The sequence below is a fragment of the Dasypus novemcinctus genome, chromosome 4 (genome assembly GCF_030445035.2).
Source record: "Dasypus novemcinctus isolate mDasNov1 chromosome 4, mDasNov1.1.hap2, whole genome shotgun sequence".
Classification (NCBI taxonomy): Eukaryota; Metazoa; Chordata; class Mammalia; order Cingulata; family Dasypodidae; genus Dasypus; species Dasypus novemcinctus.
This window is the reverse complement of record NC_080676.1, coordinates 28,803,572-28,829,007: the sequence shown is the minus strand read 5'-3', so window position 1 is coordinate 28,829,007 and position 25,436 is coordinate 28,803,572. Positions and strand designations below refer to the sequence as shown.

Below are 25,436 nucleotides of genomic sequence, written 5' to 3'. Positions count from 1 at the left end.
GAGTAAGAGGATTGGAGGGGGGGTGGGAAGGGAAGGAGTAATATTTGTGCAAGTATCCCAGGCAAATTCGTTCCTAGTTTAGTGAGCAAAAATGTCTCATGCCCTGTTTCATTTATAGCCTATTACTATATTTGCTCTCTTATTGATTTCTACTTGATGTCAAAACTCAAGGAAAATTTGGGGAGGCACCTAACCACAGACAGGTGAAGCGTGTCACAAATATTTGTTTCATATTTCATCAAAATAGCTACTAGGCAAAAGTGGTACCATGGCATACATAAACTTAACTTTTCTATGAAGGGTCTTTCTTTTACACCATTTTACTGAAAAATTAAAGTAGGCAAGTCCACTATTCGTATCATTTCACATACTAGGATACTGAAGCAAAGTAGAAGAAAGACTCAAAAAGTGTTCTGTGGGGAGTGGATGTAGTTCAGTGGTTAAGCGCCTGCTTTGCATATATGAGGTCTTGGGTTTAATCCCCCCCCCCCAATCCTGGTATCTCCTAAAAAAACAAACAACAACAAAAACATAAACACACACAGTTGTGTACTCAAATTCTTAGGTATCTGCCTCCTTGTATTTGAGGAGTGCCAGGAACAATGCTCCTTCTTCATTTTTCCTGAGAATGCACTCAGTAATCAGAAATAAAACCCAATTTGTATTAGTAGTAGCCACCATTCAGTAAGAAATCAATGTTTCAAAAAACACTTTGAGGTCTCATAAGTCCAAATTGTTATCATTAATCAAAGGACATGAAAGGGATTGTTCTATTTTTACAGGCTAATATTAGGATATTAAAGAAGTCCAGAATGTGTCACCTCGCTTGAGTTTGGTGATATGTTTGACAGTGTTCTATGAAGTTTTTCTCATTAAATTTGATTTGGCTTGTGTGGTAATACTGTGGTCTTCAAAAGGAATGAAGGTAAATGAAGTTAATAATACAACAAAATGAATCATGTTGGAAATCAGGAAGGAGGGAAGTAGTCAAGGAGTTCCTATGGGGTCCAAAATTTCATTCATTTAAAACACAAACAAACTTGATTCTCTATTCTCCATGAAAAATTTATCTTTAAAACACAAATCTAAGGGAGTTGAAGCTTCTGTATTGGGGGATCTTGTGACAGAGGAACACTGGTATTAAGCATAAAGTAGATCATAATATTTTCACTATTTTATAGTTGAGGAACATCAGGCATACTGAAAAACCGCCTAATCCAGGTTTTCTGGGGCATCACTAGTGGCCCAAATATAAACCATATTCTTGCCTAAACCACTAAAATACACTTTTTTCAGGAAAATGATAGAACTTTTACAGTTTACAAGATATCCAAAGAATGGAATATAAAATATTTTAGAAACTATAATCCTTTTTATAAGCCACTAAAATTGAGTAACTATATTAAAAATCACACAAACTTGAATTCATATTGGGTACTTTAATTTACAGCTAAGGGAAAAAAGAACACTAGTATCTACTTAGAATGGGAAAACATGTTTGTATGAAAAAAAGTATTTCATTATCAGTTTATTTTCCATACATTTTGCAAATTAATGTAAATTCTTTATATTTTCCATTCTTAAAAGGAATTATAATTTTGGTAGTTCCAGAAATATAAAAACATTGCATTAAAATGTCCTATATACTTGCTTATCTTGTGTTCTGAATGATAGTTCTTCATAGACACTAAGTTAGAGTGAGACTGGACAATAGTACAAAATAAAAAAGGGAAATACTCATGTCAACTGTTGAAAACTAGTTTTGGAAAGCAAGGCCTAAAAGTCCTTATCTCTGGTATGTTTAGTATGGAATGCATGGTCAATTTCTTTTCAGCTGCTTGATAAAGGTATTCATAATGACAGATAAAGCTTTATCAAAACTACAATTAGCTGGCTTCCTCTGCAGGGAATAGCAGTTGGTTAAGACTGATGTGACAGCTCTTACCAGTTTTCTCAGAAATGATTTTGTCATTTTGGGTATTTGCCGAAATAGCTAGGAGGAGAATGAGCATGTGATTTCTAAAAGTATGAATGAGCTGGGATCCTCTAACATGTTTCAAAGAAGCAGCCTAGTAGAAACTGATATCTAAGCAAACAGCATCAATTTATTTAATTTTCAAGAAATGGCCATTCTGCTTACATTGTTTACAGTACTTTTTATTGTGCCTAAAAATTTGCAATAAGGTTAAACAGAAGATTTAAAAATGGTTTCATAATATAAGATGGATGAAACCTAATATTTATAATATAGTCTGGTTCTCATTTTTGCATGATTAATCAAAATTATGTCTTTAAATGATAACTTGACATTTTTCGAATTGTACTGACACAGTACAGCGTACCTTTTGTGGGTATTTTTTATGACCTGTGTACCTTTCATATTAACCTGGATATTTTTATGCATACCTTTATTAATAGTATGACATTTTCATGCATTTAAAAATTTTATACTACTTTTAATATTCACAATGTCTAATTCAGTTCTAATGAAATACTCAAACCTACTTAAATGAGAAAAGAATGAATGAGACTACCTCTTTATATAATCAGCTAAATTCTTTTTAAGAGTAAAAAGTTAATATTGGGTTTTAAAAACCTAAATTTCTAATGACAATGTCAATTCAACCGTATATATACTACTTAGGCCACAGGACTACCCATTAGCCTTTCTTGTCGGAGAGCAATTAATCTCTTGAACCACTTTTCCTCAGCATCAGCTTTCTCAATAAATAACTGAAATAAGAAAAAGAGAAAGAAAAAATGTTACTGTCAATAATTTTGATTTGACTTATATGATACAAACCATCATAGAATATATCTAGGACAAGACTTGGACACTTTTAACTTTTGATGATTTCTTAATTTAAGCCCACGTACTTGGAATTAATAATGCTCAGAAACTCTGGAGTAAAAGACTAACATCAATACTACTGACGAACAATTTTACATCTGAGAAATGTGAGGTCCATTTCCTATAACCGTTCATACAGATACAGGAGAATTATACAATTTCACAGAAGAAGGAGCAAAACATGATGTTAGTGGCATGCTCATGGTCAATGAACAAACGAGAGCTAAGCCAGAATTAGATCTTTTAGTGCCTGACTTTTTAAACAACTCTCTTCTTTGCCTATTTTTCTTAACCATAGGAAAGAATACTGCTAGAAGTCAGACAGCATGAGTTGGAGTATACAGGACTCAAATATATGAGACACCTCTAAGGGGCCAGCTGTCTATTTTTAGCAATGAGCACATTTCCTCTGATGGTTTTCCTGTTGCCAGCTCAAAAGGACAACAGTTCAAAATAATTTCAGTCAACACGATTTCAGTGATCATTCTGAAGGTTTAAGGATCTTACATTTGGATGGGCCAGAGAATTGTCATCTTGGTATTTGATAGTGGTAGGGATGCTGCTGGGGTCTATTTCTTTTTCAATAGTAGGTGGATCAGCAACTACTGATGCAGGTCCTGGGGTTGGAGCTGCATGCTTCACTTCACTGGTTTCCACTGACTGAAAAATACAACACACCTTATTAATGGAACACAATATACAATTAGAGTTTTGCCTAAGTAGAACTTCTGATTTTGTTTCCTTTTGCGATAATATCCATCTAAAAATGTCTGGGGCTTCTGGACAAGAAACTATTCCTAATACAAATAATAATTTTAAAAACTCAACAAAAATTTTTGGAAAATATTTATTTCTTATGATTAGCATATTTTTGCTTATTATTGAAATATATGTTTCATATATCTAAATCCCATTTCTCAAGACAAGCTCACAACAAATCTCCAGAAGTTACTTGATTTCTTGAAGTATAAAAAGGAAATTCAAAGGTTTATTGACATAAAAATCACCCACTTGAAGTATATAATTCAGTACTTTTTAGTATATTCACAGAGTTATGTAACCATCACCATAATAGATTCTGGAACATTTTCATCTTTCCCCAGGAAAAAACCCTTATGTATTAGCAGTCATTCCCCATTTCCCCCTAACCCTCCCATCCCTAGACAACCATAATCTACTTTCTGTTGCTACTGGATTTGCCCATTCTGGACATTTCATCTAAATGGAATCATATAATATGTGGTCTTTTTGACTGGCTTCTTTTGCTTAGCATGATATTTTCAAGGATCATATATGCTGTATCATATATCATGACTTCATCCCTTTTATGACTGAATAATAGTCCATTTGTATACACCACATTTTTTGTCTACCCATTCATTACTTGGTGGACTCAGAGGTTATCTTTTTATTTCTAACTTTTTAACATTTTAAAATAAGCTTTAGATTACATACCGTACCCTCTTCTCCTCCCACACTTTCCCCAATTAACCACATCTTTCATTAGTGTGTTACATCTGTTACAATTGGAGGAACACATATTGAAGCATTACTACTAACCATGGACTATACATTTTGTGCCGCACAATTTTATAGGTTTTTGACAAAATGTATAATGGCCTGTACCCATCACTACAATGTCATGCAGGACATTCCAGTGTCTCAAGAATGCCCATGTTACACCTATGCTTCCCTCTCCCTCCCCTCTGAACCTCTGGTGACTACGGCCTTTGTAGCAATTATACAAGTTCTTCCATTGCTAGAATACTAGTAAGGCTACTTTAGTCCACAGTTGCATTCCCCCTTTATGTTTGTTCATTCCTCAATCTTGAGGATTTGGGGATGGTGATGCCCACTCTGCTTCTGATTGACAGGGGGTAGATTCTATGGGGCAGATGGCTGGAACTGTTTTGCTTGCAGTTACAGATAGTCTCTGATTTTTGGAATGGGCATTGTCCATCATCATCTTCAAAGGTTATCTTTTAAGGTTACTTAAAAAATTTTAAATAAATATTATAAAAGTTTAAAAAACTGGTATGTCATATCTTTGGCAAAAAAATGAGATTCTAGGATTTCTCTTCCATCTTGCAAAGTTTAGATACTTAATTCATTCTGCATTTACTGAATGCTCACCACGTGCCAGGTGCTCTACTAAGTGCTAGGGACACAAAGACTAATAAATCATTGTTCTGCGTTGAAGGCGCCAGCAGTGCAGTGCTTACTCAGGTAAACTGCACTGTGCCCTTCCCTGAGAAAGGAGAAGCCCAGGGAGGTGACTGATTTAGAGGCAAGGTTGAAGGGATAATATGATATGATTTCAATGAGAGGATGAAATTAAAAGTTAAAATTTTAAAAATCAAGACGACTTGGGAGATTAAATTTACTACTTAGCCATGATTTACTTGGTTCTACACCTGTGGTTTTTCCCTTTGTTCTGACATCTATTTGTGAATATCTATTATACTTCTCTGAATAAAGCACGAAACAGATATCACTGGGGAAAACGTCTAGAGAATGAAATATACATGGATTAGTTAATCCTTTCTTAGAATAATTTATCTTAAAATTGAAGATATATCAATTTAGCCAGTATTTACTGAGCACTACTAATTGTCAAGAACTAGTTATACTACAGTAGTTAAAGAATAAGAAAATACTAACCTTGATTAGGGCAGTAGCCATGGAGAGGTTAGAAAAGGATTCAAATTCTGAGCTATATTCGAGATAATGATGTGAAGAACTACTTTTTTTTTTTTACATGTAACGTATTTTATTCAAAAAATGATATCCTGTAATTTATTTATTTTTATGCTAATAGAAGGTGAGCTGCATTCATAGGAGAGATTTATGTTCTTGTAGCCATGAGGGCCCTGAAGGCTAGCTATCAGGACAGTCATCATGTGTGTTTAGGAATTCTTATAAAGTAAGATAAATCTCTTCTACAAATTGTTTTCAGACATAGAGATGGTTATAGATACAAAATCAAACCATTAATGCCGTTAATGTTAACCATAATGTAAACTTTTATAGACATATGAAAATATTTACTAAATTTTATTTGACAGCTTTCTTCTTAATTTTGCCGCTAATACTTATTTTACAAGGTTTCAAAAATTTTAGGTCTCCAACACACTGGGCCTAGAATGCTCATGGCTCTGTGTGACATTATATTGATATTTTATAAAACTGAGGGCATATAACATTAAAACCCAATATTCTACCTGGAGAAAAGTGGGTAGCATGCTAATCCAATGAAGCATAGGACATCGCTTTTTGGTAATCTGTACTGTTTTGTAGAGAATATAAGAGCATGCCATTCTGTATATCTCAGCCTGGCTTGATAGGGCTTAGCTAGGAGACTAGATGTCCATACTGAACTGCTTTTAAGAAGAGTGCTACTGTAGCAGTTTAATATTATTGATGAATTCCAAAAAGAAATATTGGATTATGCTTGTAATCTGATCTGTACCTGGGCATGACTGAGTTATGATTAGGGTGTGGCAAAGAACAGAGTTGAGGGTTTCTGATGCTGGAGTTTTGATGTTGGACTTTGATGCTGAAGACTTAAGCTGGAGCCCCAGGAAGTCAGCATGCAGAGGAAAGAGAAGCAAGCCCAGGAAGAAAGGAACCCTGAGCCCAGAGAGAAGCAAGCCCCAGGAACCCTGAACCCTTGCAGACGTCCGCAGCCATCTTGATCCAAATAGACTTTGGTGAGGGAAGTAACTTATGCTTTATGACCTGGTATCTGTAAGCTCCTACCCCAAATAAATACCCTTTATAAAAACCAACTGATTCCTAGTATTTTGCATCAGCACCCCTTTGGCTGATGATTTTAGGATACCAAAGATATGGCTCCCATATGTTCAGGTGGCAGACTATCAAAATCAAGTAATCTCATTCTGTTTTTACCTACACAGTACATTAAAATTTTCTTGAGTAGTTGTACAAATATAAGGTGAAACTTTCAGAAGTTAGGATTAGAGCATGAAAGTCATTATTTAGTAATGGGTAATTAAAAAATTTGTGGGGATAAAATCATTAATTCTTTTTTTATTTAAGTGAGGAAAACTAAGAGATTTTACCTTCACTGAAGAACAAAATCGCAAGGCCATGATCAAACATCTGACTTTGAGTACGGCTGCCATCTGGTGGTTCAGTATGAAAAAATTAGTAGTAAAATGTACTTCCAAGCAAAAGAACAAATGACCATACTGGACAGTTCTTTACTCATCTCTTGAACACAGGTGGATATCTGCCAGATATAATAATTTTGGGGCTGAATAAACTGACACTAAGCTGATTTGGTATAGCAATTTGGAAACAAGCAGGATTTTGGTTCCTGGATTTGACGACAGAGCAGGAGTTATCGGATTCTCTATTAACTCAGACAAGAGAAATATGACTGCAGAGTTCAATGAGTTAAATCAATATGTGATGCAGGAGACACCATGTCTAGCAAGTCATTGGTAATTACCACTCGTCTGATAACAGCTCCCTCACTTAATCGGTGGAATTAACACACTGAAAGAAAGATGATACCAAATAATACCAAGTCTTTTTCAGAGATACAAACTACTGAAGTGTAGAGCATCATCCAAGAGAGACAGATGTTGAAACTGGGTCATGGATAATTAGTCCTCAAGAGAGTTAATCTTTGCTCTGCATCAGAGATGCTAGCCAGTCAGGTTTCCCTATGATCTGGATGAAATGGTCCTCAAGATAATTTACCTCTCTTTGCTAAGGAATCTACTGATAAATAGTTTAGCTTCTTGGGCATCCTTAATCCTTGTGTTACTCTGAAGACATATTTTAGTAACTGTAAAGGAATTATCACTTTCTAAACTAAAGAACTGTCCCTCAGTCTTGTAAATTACAGTTAACTGTGAATTTATTCACCATTGGCCTAGTACTGTTTGTCTGACCAACTCAAAGTATAGTAAAGAAAAAAAGTAGTTTTGGATGGCTAAGGCTTTGGACTGTTGTGCATTAACCTTGGTAATAATGTATTCCACGGTAGATGCCACTTCCTACTATTTTTTTTAGTTACCCCGCCAGGGATTGAACCCCAGACCATGTATGTGAGAAGCCAGCATTCAACCACTGAGCCACACTGGCTCTCCTGAGATGCTTTTTTCATTTGTTTGCTTGTTGTTGTTTGTTTCATTTTTAGGAGGCACTGGGGATTGATCCTGGGACCTCCCATGTGGGAAGCAGGTGCTCAAACTGCTTGAACCACATCTGGTCTCCACTTCCTACTTTTTGACCCAGGTTTTCTTTAAACCTCAGTAAGGAATGTGCCTTGAGTTCACAACTATGAGAGGCATTAAATTAACAGAGGAATTGGGCACTGGAGTTAGATACATTTGATTTGGATGATACTTCTTGTCATTTATTAGAAGTTTGACCATGGGTTATAAAGTTTGCTGAGCCTCAGTTTCTTTACATATAAATAATGGTTACTGTGATATTAGACAAGAAATTACATATGCTAAATGCCTAGTATTAATGGTAGTCATTATTATTTCAGTTATTTCAGGCTATTTAAATATTAAAATAACGGGACTAGGATACAACCTAGTTTTATACCATTTATTTAGTGCTTTAATGTTTCCGATGGGATAAATAGAAACAAATTGGTCTCAAGCTGATGTCTGTACATGAGACCAGTAAGTTACAATATAAGGTTATAAAGAAATTGTAACTATTTGCTCAATAATAGGTCACTGGGAAGCAGATGGGGTTCAAGCAATTGGGCTCCTGACTACCATAGGGGAGGTGCCTGGTTCGGTTCCCGGTGCCTCCTAAAGAAGACAGCCAGCTGGTGTGATGGGCAGGTGCGGCAAGGTAACACAAGAGACACAAAAAGAAAAGCATAATGAGACTCAACAAAGCAGGGAGTGGAGGTTCCTGGTACCTTCTAAAGAGGACGAACAAGATAGCGAACTGATGCAACAGGCAGGGGCGGCAAGCTGACGCAACAAGATGAGCACCAAGAGACACAAGAAGAAAAACACAGTAAGAGATACAACAAAGGAGGGAATGGCTCAAGTGATTAGGCACCTCCCTCCCATATCAGAGGTCCTAGGTTTGGTCTCTGGTGCCTCCTAAAGAAACAAGAAAGATGAACGAACACAGCAAGTGGAAACAACATGGGGGTGGGGAAAAATAAATAAATCTGAAAAAAAAAAATAGGCCACCAAGTCTCAAATGAAGATAATGTTAGAGACTACAGAACATAAAAATTATATAAAAACAATCTCTGATCCAAACAAAATGGGAATTCTTGTACCCTCAATTCCTTTTAAAGAAGCCACACACAAATGTGACCCTCGTTATTCAGTACTCGTTTTAGCAGTAGTAGCAGCAGCAGCAGCAGCAGCAGCAGCCATTTCTTGAGTACTTATGTGCCAGGTACTTTCCTGTTTTTTCTAAAGGATCTTGTCCATCCTTACAAAAACCTCTGTCATGGGTATTACCCTCATTTTAAGGCAGGAAACCCAAGTTCTTCCTAAATATGCTGGATACATTTATAAAAGAAAGGGGTGAGCTCAAGGCTTCAAATTCCCAACTTAAGTTAAGTTTCTATGTATGCCGTGAAGGAAAACCTTGTTTTGTGTAACCGCAGACTTGAGATTTCTGAAAACCAGATTCAGAATCTCACTTTGCAAGTGGCTGAGTTACAATGTGAATGAATTCTCAAGTTTGCAGGGTGTCTGTTGTTAAAGTGAGGGCATGGCCTGGAAGGAATGGGATCCTGAAAATTGGAATGGGGACACAGAGGTTGATGATAATAAAGGTGGGGACATTGAAACCCTAGATGCTACTGTCTTTGCCAGATAAATCTGTAATGGTCTGCCCTGAAGAATCTACCATCCAAACTACACCTGAGGAAATTAACCCTGCTATGCCTGATAAACCTGTAACCACCTCCCTGAGGAAACAGTCCTCACACCTCTGTCTGAAGAGATTAATCCTGTTTCACCAGATGCAACTGCAGCAGATACAGGCTGTTATGCAAGCCGCTCTGCCATTAGGGTCATATGATCCAGCAGCAACAGTGGTGCTGGAAGTGTCAGGAGCAAATACAGATGCAGTCTGGAGCCTTTGGCAGGCTCTTCACAGGAGAATCACAGCACAGTCCCTCAAGATTTTGGAGCAAAGCCCTGCCATCCTCTGCAGATAACTACTCTCCTTTTGAGAAATAACTTTTGGCCTGCTACTGGGCCTTAGTAGAGACAGAACACTTAACCATGGGCCACCAAGTTACCATAAGACCTGAGTTGCCTGGAGATTGTCTGAACCAGCAAGCCATAAAGTTGGGTGTGCACCCGTCATAAAACGGAAGTGGTATATATGAGATAGGGCTCAAGAGGACCCTGAAGGCACAAGTAAGTTACATGAGGAAGTGGTCCAAATGCCCATGGCTCCCACTCCTGCCATATTACCTTCTCTTTCCTAGCCCACAGCTATGGCATCTTGGGGTGTTCCTTACAATCAGTTGACTGAGAACGAGAAAACTTGGGCCTAGTTTACAGACAGTTCTGCACAAAACACAGGTACCACTTGAAAGTGGCAGCTGAAGCACTGCAGCCCCTTTTTGGGATGTCCCTGAATGATAGTAGTGAGGGGACATCCTTCCAGTGGGCAGAACTTCAAGCAGTACCTCTGGTTATTCATTTTGCTTGGAAGGAGATATGGCTAGAGGTGCATTTGGTTAGATGCTTTGGCTGGATGGTCAGGGACTTAGAACATGATTAGAAAATTGGTGACAAAGAGGTCTGGTGAAGAGGTATGCAGACAGATCTGAGTGGACAAAAAACAAAAAACAAAACACAAACACACACAAAACAACACCATGAAGACATCTGTGTCCAATGTGAATGCTCACCAGAGGGTGACCTCAGCAGAGGAAGACTTTAATAATCAAGTAGATAAGATGATCTGTTCTGTGGATACCAGTAGGCCTTGTTCCCTAGCTACTCCTGTCATTGTCCAATGAGCTTTTGAACAAAGCAGCCATGGTGGTAGGGATGGAGGTTATGCATGGGCTCAGAAACATGGACTTGCCCTCACCAAGGCTGATGTGGCCACAGCCAGTGCTGAGTGCCCAATCTGCCAGCAGTGGAGATTAATACTCAGCCTTGATATAGCACCATTCCCTGAGGTGACTGGCCTGCTACCTGGTGGCAGGTTGACTACATTGGACCACTTCTATCATGTTCTAACTGGAATAGACACATACTCCAGATATGGTTTTGCCTTCCCTGCATGCAATGCTTCTACTAAAACTACTATCTGTGGACTTACAGAATGCCTCATCCACCATCATGGCATTCTACCTAGGATTACTTCTGATCAAAGAACCCACTTCACAGCAAATGAAATGTACTGATATGGGCACATGCTGATGGAATTCCCTGGTCTTATCACATTCCCCATTATCCCGAAGCAGCTGGATTAACAGAATGATGGAATGGCCTTTTGAAGACTTAATTATGGCACCAATTGGGCGGCAATTTCAGGGTTGGGAAAATGTTGTCCATGAGACTGTATATGCTCTAAATCAGCATCCACTCTATGGTACTGTTTCTGCCATAGCCAGGATTCAAAGGTCCAGGAATCAAGGGGTAGAAATAGTAGAGGTACTATTCACTATTACCTCTAGTAATCCAGTAGGAAAATTTTTGCTTCCTGTCCCTGCAAGCTTAAGCTCTGCTGGTCTACAGGCTTAGTTCCAAAAGGAGGAGTGCTGCTACTCAGAGACACAACAATGATCACATTGAACTGAAAGTTAAGACTGCCACCGGGCCACTTTGGACTCCTCATGCCTCTGAATCAACAGGCAAAGAAGAAATTACTGTACTGGCTGAGGTGATTGATCCTGACTATCAAGAGGAAAAAGGACTGCACCTACACAACAGAGGTAAAGAAGAGTTTGCCTGGAATACACAAGATCCTCTAGGGCATCTCTTAGTACTACCATGTCCTGTGACTAAAGTTAATGGAAAATTGCAACAACCCAATCCAGCTGGTCTACCAATGACCCAGGAACTTCAGGAATGAAGGTATAGGTCACCCCACCAAGCAAAGAACCACAGCTAGCTAAGGTGCTTGTGAAGGGGAAAGGGAACATGGAATGGGTAGTAGAAGGTAATTATAAGTAAATATGAGCTTTGACTACGTGACCAGTTACTGTAATGAGGACAGTAATGGTTATGAATATTTCTTCATTGTCTTGTTAAGAGAATGTTTATATATATATATAATGCAACTATCTTTTTCTTTCCTTTCTTATCCTTTTATCTTATGCAATAAGTTGTGTTAACCTTATGTCATAGTATTTAAGTTATAGGATATCAATTTTTTAAATAGGAAAATGATATAATGATGGTTCAAAAAATAATGAATAAAATACAAAAAAATTAAAATTCAAAACAAAAAATAAAAAATATAAAATTATAGGATATCAAATTTAAAATGGATTATTCAGGCTGCCTACTGCTGAGCCTGGCATATAGCACATGCTCAACTCATGTCTGCTGAAAGATTTATGTATGTATGTATGTATTTATTTATATTTTAAGATTTACTTTTAAAAATATGATAATTAAAAATATACTCATCTCACTAATAACAAAAGAATTTCAAATGGAAACAACAGATCAATTTTCACCTGAGATCAATGAACAGAAAAAGTCTGTTAGGATTTGGGGCTGACCAGGGTATAAGAGGTATACATCTCCTTGCACTTTTGGATGCATTTACAGATACAGAGTGTTTCTGTATAAATGCTAACTATGACATCTTCCTTATATGTATGTTATTTTAAAAATACATACATTTCAGAGTAGATTGCCTTTCCTACTAAAAGAACATAATCAAATTTCTAAAAGCAGTCCTGCTAATGAGTGGAAGAATACTTGAAATAGTGAACAGAAAAAGAATGCCAAATCTCCTTTCACTGGAGTTGAATAAGTGATACTCATCTGGCAAAGATGGTAAATCACTTACCTTAGTATCTATGTTATTATTTAAGTAATAGTTTTATTGGTAAAACTCTTTTCTAACTTTATTCTATCAATGTCATTTCAAAAAGTAAACGTATACATGTGAAAAAGGAAACTGAATATGTTCAACAAATGAGTATAAGTGTTATAGAACCATCTTATTTTGTGTTCTTAGTGAATTTAAAATAAAAATGGTATCAGATACATTTTATAGTATATTTTTGTGCAAGTTAAACTGATTCTCACTGATTCATTCCTTCTCTCAATAACACATCTGACTCTCACCCTACTTCATCTATGTATTAAAAGAAGTGCTTACATTTGAGTAAAACCCATTAATAAAGCATCTCTTCAGTTGGAATCCAAAGGCTTATTCATAATGCTTGGATAAAAACTTACCTTTTTTACTTCTTTACTTGATCTGAATGTCTGCTGAACAAAAGAATCACTTTCAATAGCTTCAATTTCTTTTACTCTTTTTACTTGTTCTCCCAGGGTGGCTTGGTCTAAAAAAAGGGTATAATGTCAGTGTATTTTGGTTTAAGATTGTTAATACTGTACCTAAGCAATGTTCTTTCTTTCTTTGAAGTATATTTACTACTTAAGAAATTTAAATGAACGAAAGGACATTATAGTTAAACTATAACAGAAATTTTTTTTTCTCCCTGAGATCTACAAATATAACATTCTTACAAACTAAACCTCTCATCTAAAACCTAAAATATTGTTGAGAAAGCATGGATATAATGATTCCAGCTCCCAGCTAATCTGGGCTAATCTGGTGGGAGGGTGCTTTTTTTAAACTTTTTTTTGGGAAATGCACATAAAAGAAATAAGAGCACCATGAATCCACCTGCACCCATCACTCAGTTTCTATAATCATTAACTTTCTACTATTTTTATTTATTCCTCCCTTCAATTTTTTGGGGTGGGCCTGGATATTTAAAAGTAAATTCCAGATATTACACCATTTTAACCCTAAATATTTTAGTTTTGTATTTCTAACAGATAAGAACTTAAAGTCATAACTGCAATACCATTTTCATTCCTATCAAAATTATCCATACTTTAATGTCATCTTATATAGCCCATATTTAATTTTCACTGATTGTCTAAAAAAATGCCATTTTACAATTAATTAGTTTGAATTAGGATCCAAAGTCAACAAATTCCACTTGGTTGATAAGTATCTTAAGTCTCAATTTCTTACATTCCCCCACCCCTTCCCTATCATTGTAATTTATTTAGTGAAGAAACGTGAACATTTATCCTGTAAAATTTTCCATATTCTGAATTTGGCTATTTGTATCCTCATGGTGCCATGTAACATGTTCTTCTATCCTCCATATTGTGTGGAAACTACTAGTTAGATCTGGATGCTCAATTAGATTCATGTTCAATTTCTTTTGGGCAAGAATACATCTTAGATGGTGTTATGTAATCCCTATTATATCATATTAGTATGTACTTCTCCCACTTGATCACTGGATGCAAGGTGATGTCAGCCTGACTCAATTACAAATTTTTCCATCAACCTTTCACTTAATGGTTTTAGCAGACATTAATGTTTGCTGCTTAATCCATTATTTCATTAGAAGTTGCAAAGTGGTGATTTTCTAATTCTATTATTTTTCCTGTACTTAATAACTATGATTCTTCTATTATGAAGAACTTTCCCTCATTGACAACTTGGTGACTGTGAAATATATTATGTAGAGGAAAGGCAGAATAAATGATTGATTTTTTCACTTTATCAATTCTCGTCCTAAAGTGACCAATGCTGACCATTATGAGTTCATAAATATTTACATATTTAATGCATTTCAGGCCATAGTAGTCATTTTCATATTCTGATGCTCAAATTATTCCACTTTTAGATACTGGGAGCATCTTTTTGTTGGTTCCTTCATCCTTGATATGTTCCATGCACTTCTTGTACAATCCTGAAAATAGCCATTTCTCCAAAAAACCCAGACTCCTTTCAGTGGGAAATGGTATTTAGAGACCACAAACTTGTCAATAAGGGTGTTCATTGTTACTGGGTTGTGACTGCTTCTGAGCTTTTCCAGTGTGTGGAACAGGAAATACATATTTTTAGAAAAGAAAAATTAATGAGTTCATGTTGATATTACCATCCAAATTAAAGATTTTAGTTGATGTCTTTGATTTTATATTTGTATTCTCTTTTCTCTTACTCTATCACATACTTAGGTCTTAATGATATGATCAAAAGTACTTACTCATTTTTCCTAACATGTGAGTGCATATTCAGTTTTGTTTTTGTTTTTTTTCACTGTTTGTTTGTTTTTAGGAGGTACCAGGGATTGAACACAGAACCTCGTACATGGGAAACAGGTGCAGAACTACTTGAGTTACATCCACTCCTGCATATTAGTTTTGTTACGTTTTTTATTTAAAGATTTATTTTATTTATCCCCCCCCTTCCCACAGATGGTTCGCTCATCAGTCTGCTCCTTGTTTGTTTTCCTTCTCCAGGAGGTCTGGAAACCAAACCCAAGACTTCCCACATGAGAGGTGAGTGCCCAATGGCCTGAGCCACATCCACTCCCCACGGGCTGTGGCATATCTTGGCTTGTGGCCTCTGCTTGTTGTGGTGAAGGTGGAGTCTAGCTTGTTGCAGTGGGAGGCAGTGACTAGCTTTTTGCAGCAGGAGGCGGCATCTAGCTGGTTGCAGTGGAAGGAGGTGTCTGCTCGCCTTCTTTTAGGAAGCTCCGGGACCCGAACCTGGGACCTTCCATATGGTAGGCAGGCACCCAAGTGGTTGAGCCACATCTACTTCCCTCCCCCCTATTAGTTTTAAGATAACAATACAAAAATTAACAGCAAGCTGATTTAATGCAGTTTAAAATTTGTGGGTTTTTAAAAACCTTAGCATTTATTGCACTGGTGACTAGTGAAAATACTATGCTTTAAAGTCACTTGGAATAATTCCCCAACTTGACAGACAGGTTCATTTGTTTCAGTTTGCTTTTGATTTTTTAGGTCTTGCTTTGTTTACTTTGTGGTTTTATTTTTTTTAATAAAACTTTTAAAATTAAAGTTAACAGATCACATAGAATGTTACATTAAATTTTTTAATTGTATAAAACATTTACATGTTTCTGAAGTCAAAACTTAAAGTCACTCAGAGAGGTCTATGTTTCCATCCCTATGCCTTTCCCCTTGTTCTTCCCTTAACCTACACGTAACCATTTTTATTAGATCTTGGTTTATCTTTCCATTGTTTATTTCTGAAAATATAAGTATACATATTTTCCTCATTTTTATACAAAATTAGTATACACTCCTATGCACATTACTTTTTTTCACTTAGCAACATTTCGCATTATCACTCCATAGCAGTATAGAGACTTCTTCATTCCATTTTACAGCTGAATAGTAATCTATTTTGATTTTACAATAGTTTTTTCCACCTATGTCCAACTGAAGGTCATTGGAATTGTTTCCAGTCTTTTGCTATTAATATTTGTGCTTAAATAGTGACAAGCATATATCATTTCATATATTTTCTTCACAAGCTAACCAGGCAGCAGAAATGCTAACATTATGGTTCACACTCTTGCTGTTTAAACTCTTGTTGCAAACTGATATGAATACACAGTTGAATTGGGAATTACTGCATACTCAGCAAAGGTACCTGAAAATTTTGGGTTCTTAGAGTTTATGGATAATACCTGAATTTATTTTCTAAAAAACCAATGTAATAACTGGTTTGAAAAGAAGTTAGTCATTTGCATCAAAATAATTTCTACACTCCTTTAGTCTAAGCTGAAAAGGCTAAATATTGCTTTAGAGATAAATATACAGAGTATGAAAATAATTTGTCTTCCTAAGTTCAACAGATATTAAATATTTTTGGAAAAATCATTTCAACTTTTGGCCAATCACATAGGATAGTTCTATAGTCATGTATACACTTCATTTTATTTATGGGTGTATTAGTCAATCAAAGGGGTGCTGATGCAAAATACCAGAAATCTGTTGGCTTTTATAAAAGAGTATTTATTTGGGATAGAAACTTATAGTTACCAGGCCATAAAACATAAGTTTCTTCCCGCACCAGTCTTTTGCCACATGTTGGAGCAAGATGGCTACCAACATCTGCAAGGGTTCTGCCTCTCTCATCCTCTTAAGGGTCTGTGGTCCCAGCTTCTTTCAATATCAGCTATAGGCTGGGATAAGCCTCATCTCTCTGTCCCGGGGCTCAGTCCTCTCCAGGCTGAGCAGCTCTGGTCTCTCCACAAGGTCAGCTGTAGACTATCAGGCTCTCTCTTCCCAGGGCCTCTGCTGTGTCTATGGAGCCAGTGTACTTCCTCTGTCTTCTTCTTCTGTGTGTTTACTTCCTGGGGGTCCAGCACCTAAAACCTCCCACTAAGTCCTCTGCTGTGTAGGCTTTCTCTGTGAGTCCCTGCCCACCAAGGGGGTGGGGACTCAATGTCCTAATGGCATGGCCCAATCTAAGGCTTCTTCATTATTTAATCAAGTAAAAGTGAAACCTCTGAATTTAATACAATCAAATATGCCCTGAGGAACAGATCAGTTTACAAACACAATCCAATATCTATTTTGGAATGCATAAACAATGCCAAACTGCTACAATGGGAAAGACAGTTCTTCTGAAGATGTATCACTGACAGATGTAACCAGTTTTTTCTTGTGTGAGAAATCCTATATGTAATAACTGGAAGTAACTCCCAGGCCAACACTTCCATCTTTGGAAGAATACATTTTCCTACATAAAAGTAAGCACTGTCAGAGTACCTTGGTAGAGCAAATCGTTCCACATGCTTTAGAATCTGGATTTTAATTATGTAATGTCCTGACTGAGCATATGAAATAAGAGAAGATTTTTTGCCATACCAGTGGCCAATAGTTTTATTGGTTTCATGTATATATAGTACCAGGATAGCAAAGAAAAATCATAATGGATACCATTCCATATGACCTAAGTTCAATTTCTTTGTCAATATGAAAATGATGCTCATTTGTTTAGGTCTTAATTAGACTCAGTAGGATTATTTCACAATCACTAATTCCCAACCGAAGGAGAGCATTTCTGACTTCAGGATTATGTATCATATGTATCAACTCTTTGACCCCTTGGATTTTTTGTCTAACACATTCTCTCATTTGGATTTGCAAAGCACATCATTAGTATTAAATGTCAGAGGTGAATTTACAAACAGAACTTGGATGTCTAAGACTTGCAGTGTTTGTAGCTTTAAACCCAAACATACAACCAGGTACAAATACAAATAAAAGTGTTATCATAAAAGCTGGCTAAAGGGCCAGTATGCTTCCAAAATAGCACTGGAGAAATTATAAGGGAAGGAAGGAGAAAGATTAGAGAAAAATAGAACATTATCTTCTTTGTGCTTCTTTAAAAATCACTTCAGGACCAGCAAAGTGTCAGGGCAGATAGGAGAAAGACAGGTTGCCTGACTGAGAATATGAAAATAAACCAATACAGCTTTCACCTTTCAATGTGGGAACAAATTTACTGGTAGTAAGAGAGTAATATTTAAATTAAATTTTGAAACATTCACAGGAGATTTATATTTTCAGTGTTAGTTCTATGCTGTCTGTAAACAACAGGCATAAAATATATTTTAAATTGCTGAATACTCAAAACTGTAATCTTAGTGTCCACAAATCTATGTGTTGAGTATACCCCTGTCATTTAGGAAAGCAAAATAAAGCACATCAATGACATATATTAAATGGTCTTTAATTCAGTTTCTTAAGTTATATATGCCAATTTGCTATTTGTAAGTCCTCTACCAATTTTAAGATTTGGAAAAATGTGAATTAAAACTAGTTACTGTTTATTTGCTTTACAAGAATGCCTAGCACACAAACTATTCATTGGTCATAAGGGTAAAAGTAAAGACAAGTAAAAAAATTACCAGGAAAATCAAAATTGTAGAATGTTTTTAGACATTAATATGGTAAACATGAAGGAAACAACCCATTGGCACTTGATCCTTTTTGATAAACACATTAGTGGTAAATAAAAATGACTTCCACATGTTGTTTGTTAGATGTCAGTAGAAGAGCAATATATTTCTTAGGAAAAAAAATTATGAAGTCAGAAAACTAAGTTACTACAGACAAATGAATTCAATGCTAACTCACTGCATGGAAAATCATTTCATTCCCTTCATGGTGAAAAATTAAAATATTTTATTAGTTACCACTGTTATTTTTTAAAAAATAGGCTCTTCTGCTATTTCAATTATATTTGATAATGACATAGAATTTTCTTTTAAAAATATTTTCAAATTGTACACAAATGTAGGATTAGGAAATAAAAATATCAAAGTAATATAAACCTTTGATTTGAGAAGACAAAGTACTCCATTTGTGGCTTACAAACCAATCCCTTCTAAATTGGCAGCAATACCGGGCTGGGAACAGCAGGTGGCAGTATTGCATAAAATGTAATCATGGGATTAAAAGAAACTAGAGTCTCACGAAAGCTATCTTAGACAACTGAAAATCACATTTTCAACTGCCTTCTTTTGAATATTAATATTTTATGAATTTCCCCAAATTCAGGATGCATTTTATGTTACAAAAAATTTGGGTCAGTTGGCCTCATAATTATTGAGTTACTTATGTTATTCTTCTCTTCCTGGAAAAAACAAACCAACATTATTTATATATTAATAGTATTGCTACAAATACATGAATAATACAAAAGAATATCTTATTTTCAGATTAAATGGCCTGAAACTGTGGTCAAGAATGGAGACATCTGTTAAATTTCTTTTTGTGGTATGTAGAGGTACTGGGAAACAAAACAAAACAAAATCCAAACCTTTGAAGTATAAAAGCATTTTCAAGTGCTTTACAAGAATGGAAAAAAGCAAACAAAAGCAACAAACTTTTATGTAAAGGTGACTGTTCAATAAAATTTGTAAACAAACAAAACATCCCATAAAGCTTACTTGGAATTCTAAAGTTATTAATGCAATTTCACATGAACAAATGTTCACAAAACACAATCATAGGGAAATGGACTTTGGCCCAGTGGTTAGGGCGTCCGTCTACCATATGGGAGGTCCGCGGTTCAAACCCCGGGCCTCCTTGACCCGTGTGGAGCTGGCCCATGCGCAGTGCTGATGCGCGCAAGGAGTGCCGTGCCATGCAAGGGTGTCCCCCGCGTGGGGGAGCCCCACGCGCAAGGAGTATGCCCATGAGGAAACCCGCCCAGCGTGAAAAGAGGGAGCAGCCTGCCCAGGAATGGTGCCGCCCACACTTCCCGTGCCGCTGACGACAACAGAAGCGGACAAAGAAACAAGACGCAGCAAATAGACACCAAGAACAGACAACCAGGGGAGGGGGGGAAATTAAATAAATAAATAAATCTTAAAAAAAAAAAACAAAACACACAATCATAGCTTTCCCTTCCAAAACATTTTAAATAAGTTTTTAAAATAATGCCTATAGAGAATATATTAGGAATTCACCCATCCCAACATGTTAAGGCTTTTCATATGACCCTTATCCCTGGGCACAAATATCCTGAACATAGTTCCCTGAAATAATTTGTAGGCTAAGAAACTTCTTAAGAACAATGGGGACTGTATATCAAGTCTTCTGGAAGCTTATGCTACAGAACCAAGTTATGTATGTTGATGAGGCTCCTGAGATGTCTCCAATAACAAACCGCCCTTGGAGGGGTCCAAAGCAGACTCACCTTATATTGAACTACTTACCATATCAAATTAAGAAATAGAAATAACTTTGAGGTGATTGTAGTAGTGAAGAAAAATTTCTGATAAGCATTTTAATAAGTGCAAGTGAACTGGGAATTAGGTTAGGCTTTAGTTAATAAAAAACAAAACAAAACACAAGTCCACACGGAATACCTCATTTAGCTCATCTCACTGGACTGCTCTCACCTTCTCTGAATCCTGTTTGCTTTTATGGCCACGCCTAAAGCTTACCTTTTGGTGATACCTTCCCTTGACACCAGAGAGAAAAGGGGCCTCATTCGTAATTCATTTGGCTCTTAGCATATGTTGCTCAGCTCTGATATTAATCTTTTCATGAATGAAAGCTTCATCTCCCCGGCTAGAGGGCACGTACCTATTTGTGTCACCTCCAGAACTCAGTATTATTTAGTAAGTAGTCAATAAATATTTGTTAAGTAACTGAAAATTAAAGGGCATTAAGTGTTGTGGGAAACTGGCTTACCTGTTCCTTATTGTAAATGTTACACCTGTTCTATTGTAGATATTGCAGTTGTTAGATGTTGCAGTTGTTCCCTATTATTGTAGATGATGCTGCAGTTCTAATACCTAACAGCTGCTTGGTAGTTTCAAATAAATACGAGGTGGAAACTAGGCTCCAGGTTCTCAGTTCCACAAGCTGTGAGTCCCCTGGTCACACCTTTATCTCCTCTCTCGTGTCTCTCTCTATCCTTTTCTTTCTGTAAGTCCTGTGTTGCCTTCCCTTTGAGCCAAACTATTACTAAGCTGATCTCAGCAATAAAGAAGATAAAACTTCATGGGGGAAAATATTGAATTATAAGTTTTTTTTTGTAACAACAACAACAAAAAATTTCTCCAAGTGGTTAATTTTAAGGGCTCTGGATTCCTACTGAGTCAAACTCTTGTCTCTGCTACTTACTGGCTATGTGGTTTAATCTGTGATAATTCAAGCTTTCTCATTTGTGGCATGGGAATATTAATAGTCCTAATAATATTATAATAATACCCCTATTATAACATCATAGGATGGTTGAGACTTCCTCCATCCCCGCCTTTCTCCTTAAATGTGCTCAAATATTTAATGTACTTGGCACTGTTTAACAAATAAGAGTTTTTCTCCTTTTGGAGCATATGTTTTAATGAAGGAGACATACAATAAACAAGAAAACAAACAATATAATAAGGAAAATAAAGCAGAGTAGAGGGCTATAAAGGAAGAAAGGGGGTATTTCAGATAGGGTAACAATGGTGATAATCAGCATAGAGGTGAGTGATGTGAAGGGAAAAGCCATGCAAATTTGGGAAATGAAAGGTAAGCACAGGGCTAAGGAAAAGTAAAAAGCACTCAATAATGATAGCTATTATTAGTAAGAGTACTAAGTTGCAAAGTTTCCACTATTTTTGGTGGGAAATTGGCTAAGATTGTATATAACCCTCTAAATTTATGATAGTGTGGTTTAAAGGTAGTATCCTTTATTGAGTTCAGCCATGTAGTAACTGGCTTTAGCCCACAGCCCTTCTGGCATCACCTGTGGTGTGGCAGGATTGCTGGAACTGAAAGAGGGGACAGGTAATGGAAGCAGTGGAGGGACAAGCCTGTGTTCATCTCTGAGAAAGCACAAAAGGCCCAGCTAAATTTTTTCACCCACCAAGACACCAAAGCCTACTCTGCTTCAATGAATACTGCAGGCTGAGAGGGGAAATCAGTGCTGGGCTGACACAGGCTACAGTGACTCAAGAGATTGGGAGGTCCTGTCACTTCTTAATGGAGGTCTCATAGCACAAACTACCCATAATGGCAGTAGTGTGGTAGAAATCATGTTTTAAAGAAAACTAATTTTAGTCTAGTCTCTGTAGGTCTACAGAAATCTTTGTTGTGTTCATCAATATTTGGAATGCCTTTCTAGTGGGGAAGGTCATAGGGGCTTTTGTTTTTCATTTATGTGGTTGTGAAAAAGGCCAGATGAGCTGTTCTTGTAGTGGAAGTAATAATAGTAGCAGCAACAGCAACTGGAATTTATGGCACTCTGAGATAAGCAATTTATATGAACTACCTCATTTAATTATCATAACCAACCATGAGAGAATACCATTATTATTCACATTTTATAGATGACAAACTGAGGTTATGTAACTTGGCCAAAGTTACAGGGTCATTTGGTGGTGGACTGAGATCCAGTCCTTGAACTGGGATCCAGTCATTATTTCCCAGGCAAGCAAATTCTTTACCCTCTCATGCCAAGCAACAAATTCATTTTTTCCTCTCTATCCATTTACTAGAAATAATAAATGTTCTCCGTATTATTATTCTGCATTTTAATGCATATTAATTCAGTAAACTACAATCTAACTTTATTTGTAGAAGAGATGCCACATATTATCTTGCTCTTTAGCATCATCTTGAGCAAGATTACATATATATATTTTCAGAATCATTCTCATTTGAAAATTTTTAAAAAACTATATATGCCACATTCCAAAAAATCTATAAATAAAAATGTTATGAAAAAAAGAAAAGAACAAATAAAATATAGGAATTAGGAAAGACAGCATTCTTTCCCTTAAGCCTGCAAACCTGAGTAATACATTATCATTTTTAGAAGTTTTTTTTTTTTTTTTTTTAATGTATTGTGCAGGAATTGCTACAAAAAGCTAGAATGGTTTCTGTGAATTTGGCTACACCAACAAAAAGCCCACTGGAATATTTATCTTCACTGAATATCTGACCTGACACACTGAATACTTTGCCCTTCTGCTTTCTTTTCCCCTTAATTCTTTTCAGAGGCAATGTAGCTGTTGAGCAATAGTAAAATCAATTTGTTTATGGTCTATTCTTAAATGAGATTTGAGGTTTTCTATCCTTTCTCCTTTAATCAGGATTTAGATAGTCAGACTAAAAAAATAAAACTTAGGTTTTGAAATGTAATAACAAATTCTAAAAGAATTCTGAAAGAATTTGTTGTGCTTTTTAAACGTTATCTCAAAATATACTTAGTTTTAAATGAGCTCTTGGCCAATACTTTCATCTGTTGACAATTTATACATTCTCCAAATAGGTCAAAATAGACTATAGTATTATGCTTGTTTCAAAGGTAATAAACCTGGGTAGTCAAATCCACTTTAATACAGTGGTGAGAAATAATTCTAACAAAGGTATAAAGCTACTGTAAGTTTTCTTATTTTAACAGGGTAGAAGAAAGGAATATAATTTGAGGTGTATTAGATTAAAAGGGCAGAATACAGACTCTGCAGTTGCTCTCTGCTGTCCATTTTAATTCTAGAATTCTCATGGACTCTTATTAAAATTCTGTAGATGGAAGAGTTGGTATGTTTCTGAGGAACCTGCAGTGAATGCTGTCTGCCAGCCATCTCCAAACACCCCATAACCACACACAACTAGCCTGTCAAGAGAGCTAATGCAGACATCGCGGGGCACACCACATTTGTCACTGTGGCTAATATCAGAGATACGCAGCTCTTTTTTCTTAGCACACAAAAGCAAGATATGTAATTCAATGCTCAATTTACCCTTGTCTCACAGGAGATTTTTTCCCCGCTAATTGATAGAAATTAAGCCATTAATCAAGCCACTAGCCATCATTCAAACCAGAGAAGATGAATACAAACTTTCATCATAACCACCTTCCCCATTTTAGTGTTCATTAGCATTAATTTTTAATGCAATTATGCTATTCTTTTACGCTGAGCTCATAAATTACTGCTCTTTTGTTGCTGGCTGGCCTTGTAAAATCCAAACTAATGCTTTGTGTTCTGATCTTAAAGGCAATTACTAGGTTCTTCTATCTTTTATATCTTTATATCCCCAATAACCCTTATATATAACAAACTCTCATGACTATGCCTGTTTTTTCCCTCTATATAAACCTTTGAATATAAAAATATAATCAAATATATCTACAATTAACATACCTATCATACTACATCCATTATACTATAGCTGCTAATACAATAATAAGATCTTGCAAATTCATATTGTAGTTTAGGTTCAAATATAATGAAATTCTTATGATCAAAATATAATGCATTATTGTTCTTAAAATTATACTTTTATAACAAATTAGAGAAAATAGACATATTAATAGTGATTGCAAGGGTGAAACAACTATTAAAAATAGAAAGGAGAACTGTGAAACTTCAAAATTCCTTAATTTTCACCTAGGATTATTGTCTCATGTTTAAATCCTTATTTTAAAAAAAGTTGCATTGAAATTTGAGACTCAGTGAGACAGAAATGAAAAGAATGAAAGATCAAAAGAACCATTTATTCAAAAGTTGTGCTTATAAGCTCAAATAACAACTTCATAGTCTTATATAATACAAAGTCAATCATTTATTAGAAGATGATAGGAAAATGAGAAGACAGATTTTTTAGAAACAGTGTTTCTGCCAAAAGGCTACATATCCACTTAATTCCAGAGAAAGTGCCAAAATGTGCTTTCTTTATATTCCTTACGCTTTGGCTATGAGTTAAAAACTCTGCACCATTCCAGTAATGCCTCTGTGGCATTAAAATAAATAAAAACTTTCTAGGGAAAATGCCAGCAGCCTCTGGTGTTGGTGCCAGCCCATTCACCTTTTGGAGCTGCAAAGGTGCAGCTACTGCTAACAACGTGGGACTAGGCTAGCAGCTAGTGGGTAGGAAGTATATTCAGGACTCTTCTACCAAAACGAAAAAAAAAAGGTTTTGAACTATCAACTTCTTAAGATGGTCAGCCTGCCTTTATCTTATGTTTCCTCTCACAGCTAGTTCTTTATTAGTTTTCAAGTTGTACATAGATTGGAAGCAATGAGGGTTAATTCTAAAAGGACTTGATTTTC

The 25,436-nt window shown here is 36.1% G+C and overlaps 1 protein-coding gene across 3 annotated transcripts in view; it reads right to left on the bottom strand.

Annotated features, from left to right (window-relative positions):
* Positions 1–1,419: 1,419 nt before the first annotated feature.
* Positions 1,420–25,436, bottom strand: part of RSRC1 (arginine and serine rich coiled-coil 1) — a 461,399-nt gene continuing 437,382 nt past the window's right edge. For all 3 annotated transcript variants that reach the window (XM_012523649.4, XM_058295198.2, XM_058295200.1), the window contains exons 8-10: positions 13,258–13,364; positions 3,359–3,511; positions 1,420–2,733 (exon numbers count right to left, since the gene is read on the bottom strand). In XM_012523649.4, the coding sequence (XP_012379103.1) occupies positions 2,641–2,733; positions 3,359–3,511; positions 13,258–13,364 (353 nt within the window). In that variant the 3' untranslated portion in view covers positions 1,420–2,640. The remainder of the gene's footprint in view (positions 2,734–3,358; positions 3,512–13,257; positions 13,365–25,436) is intronic.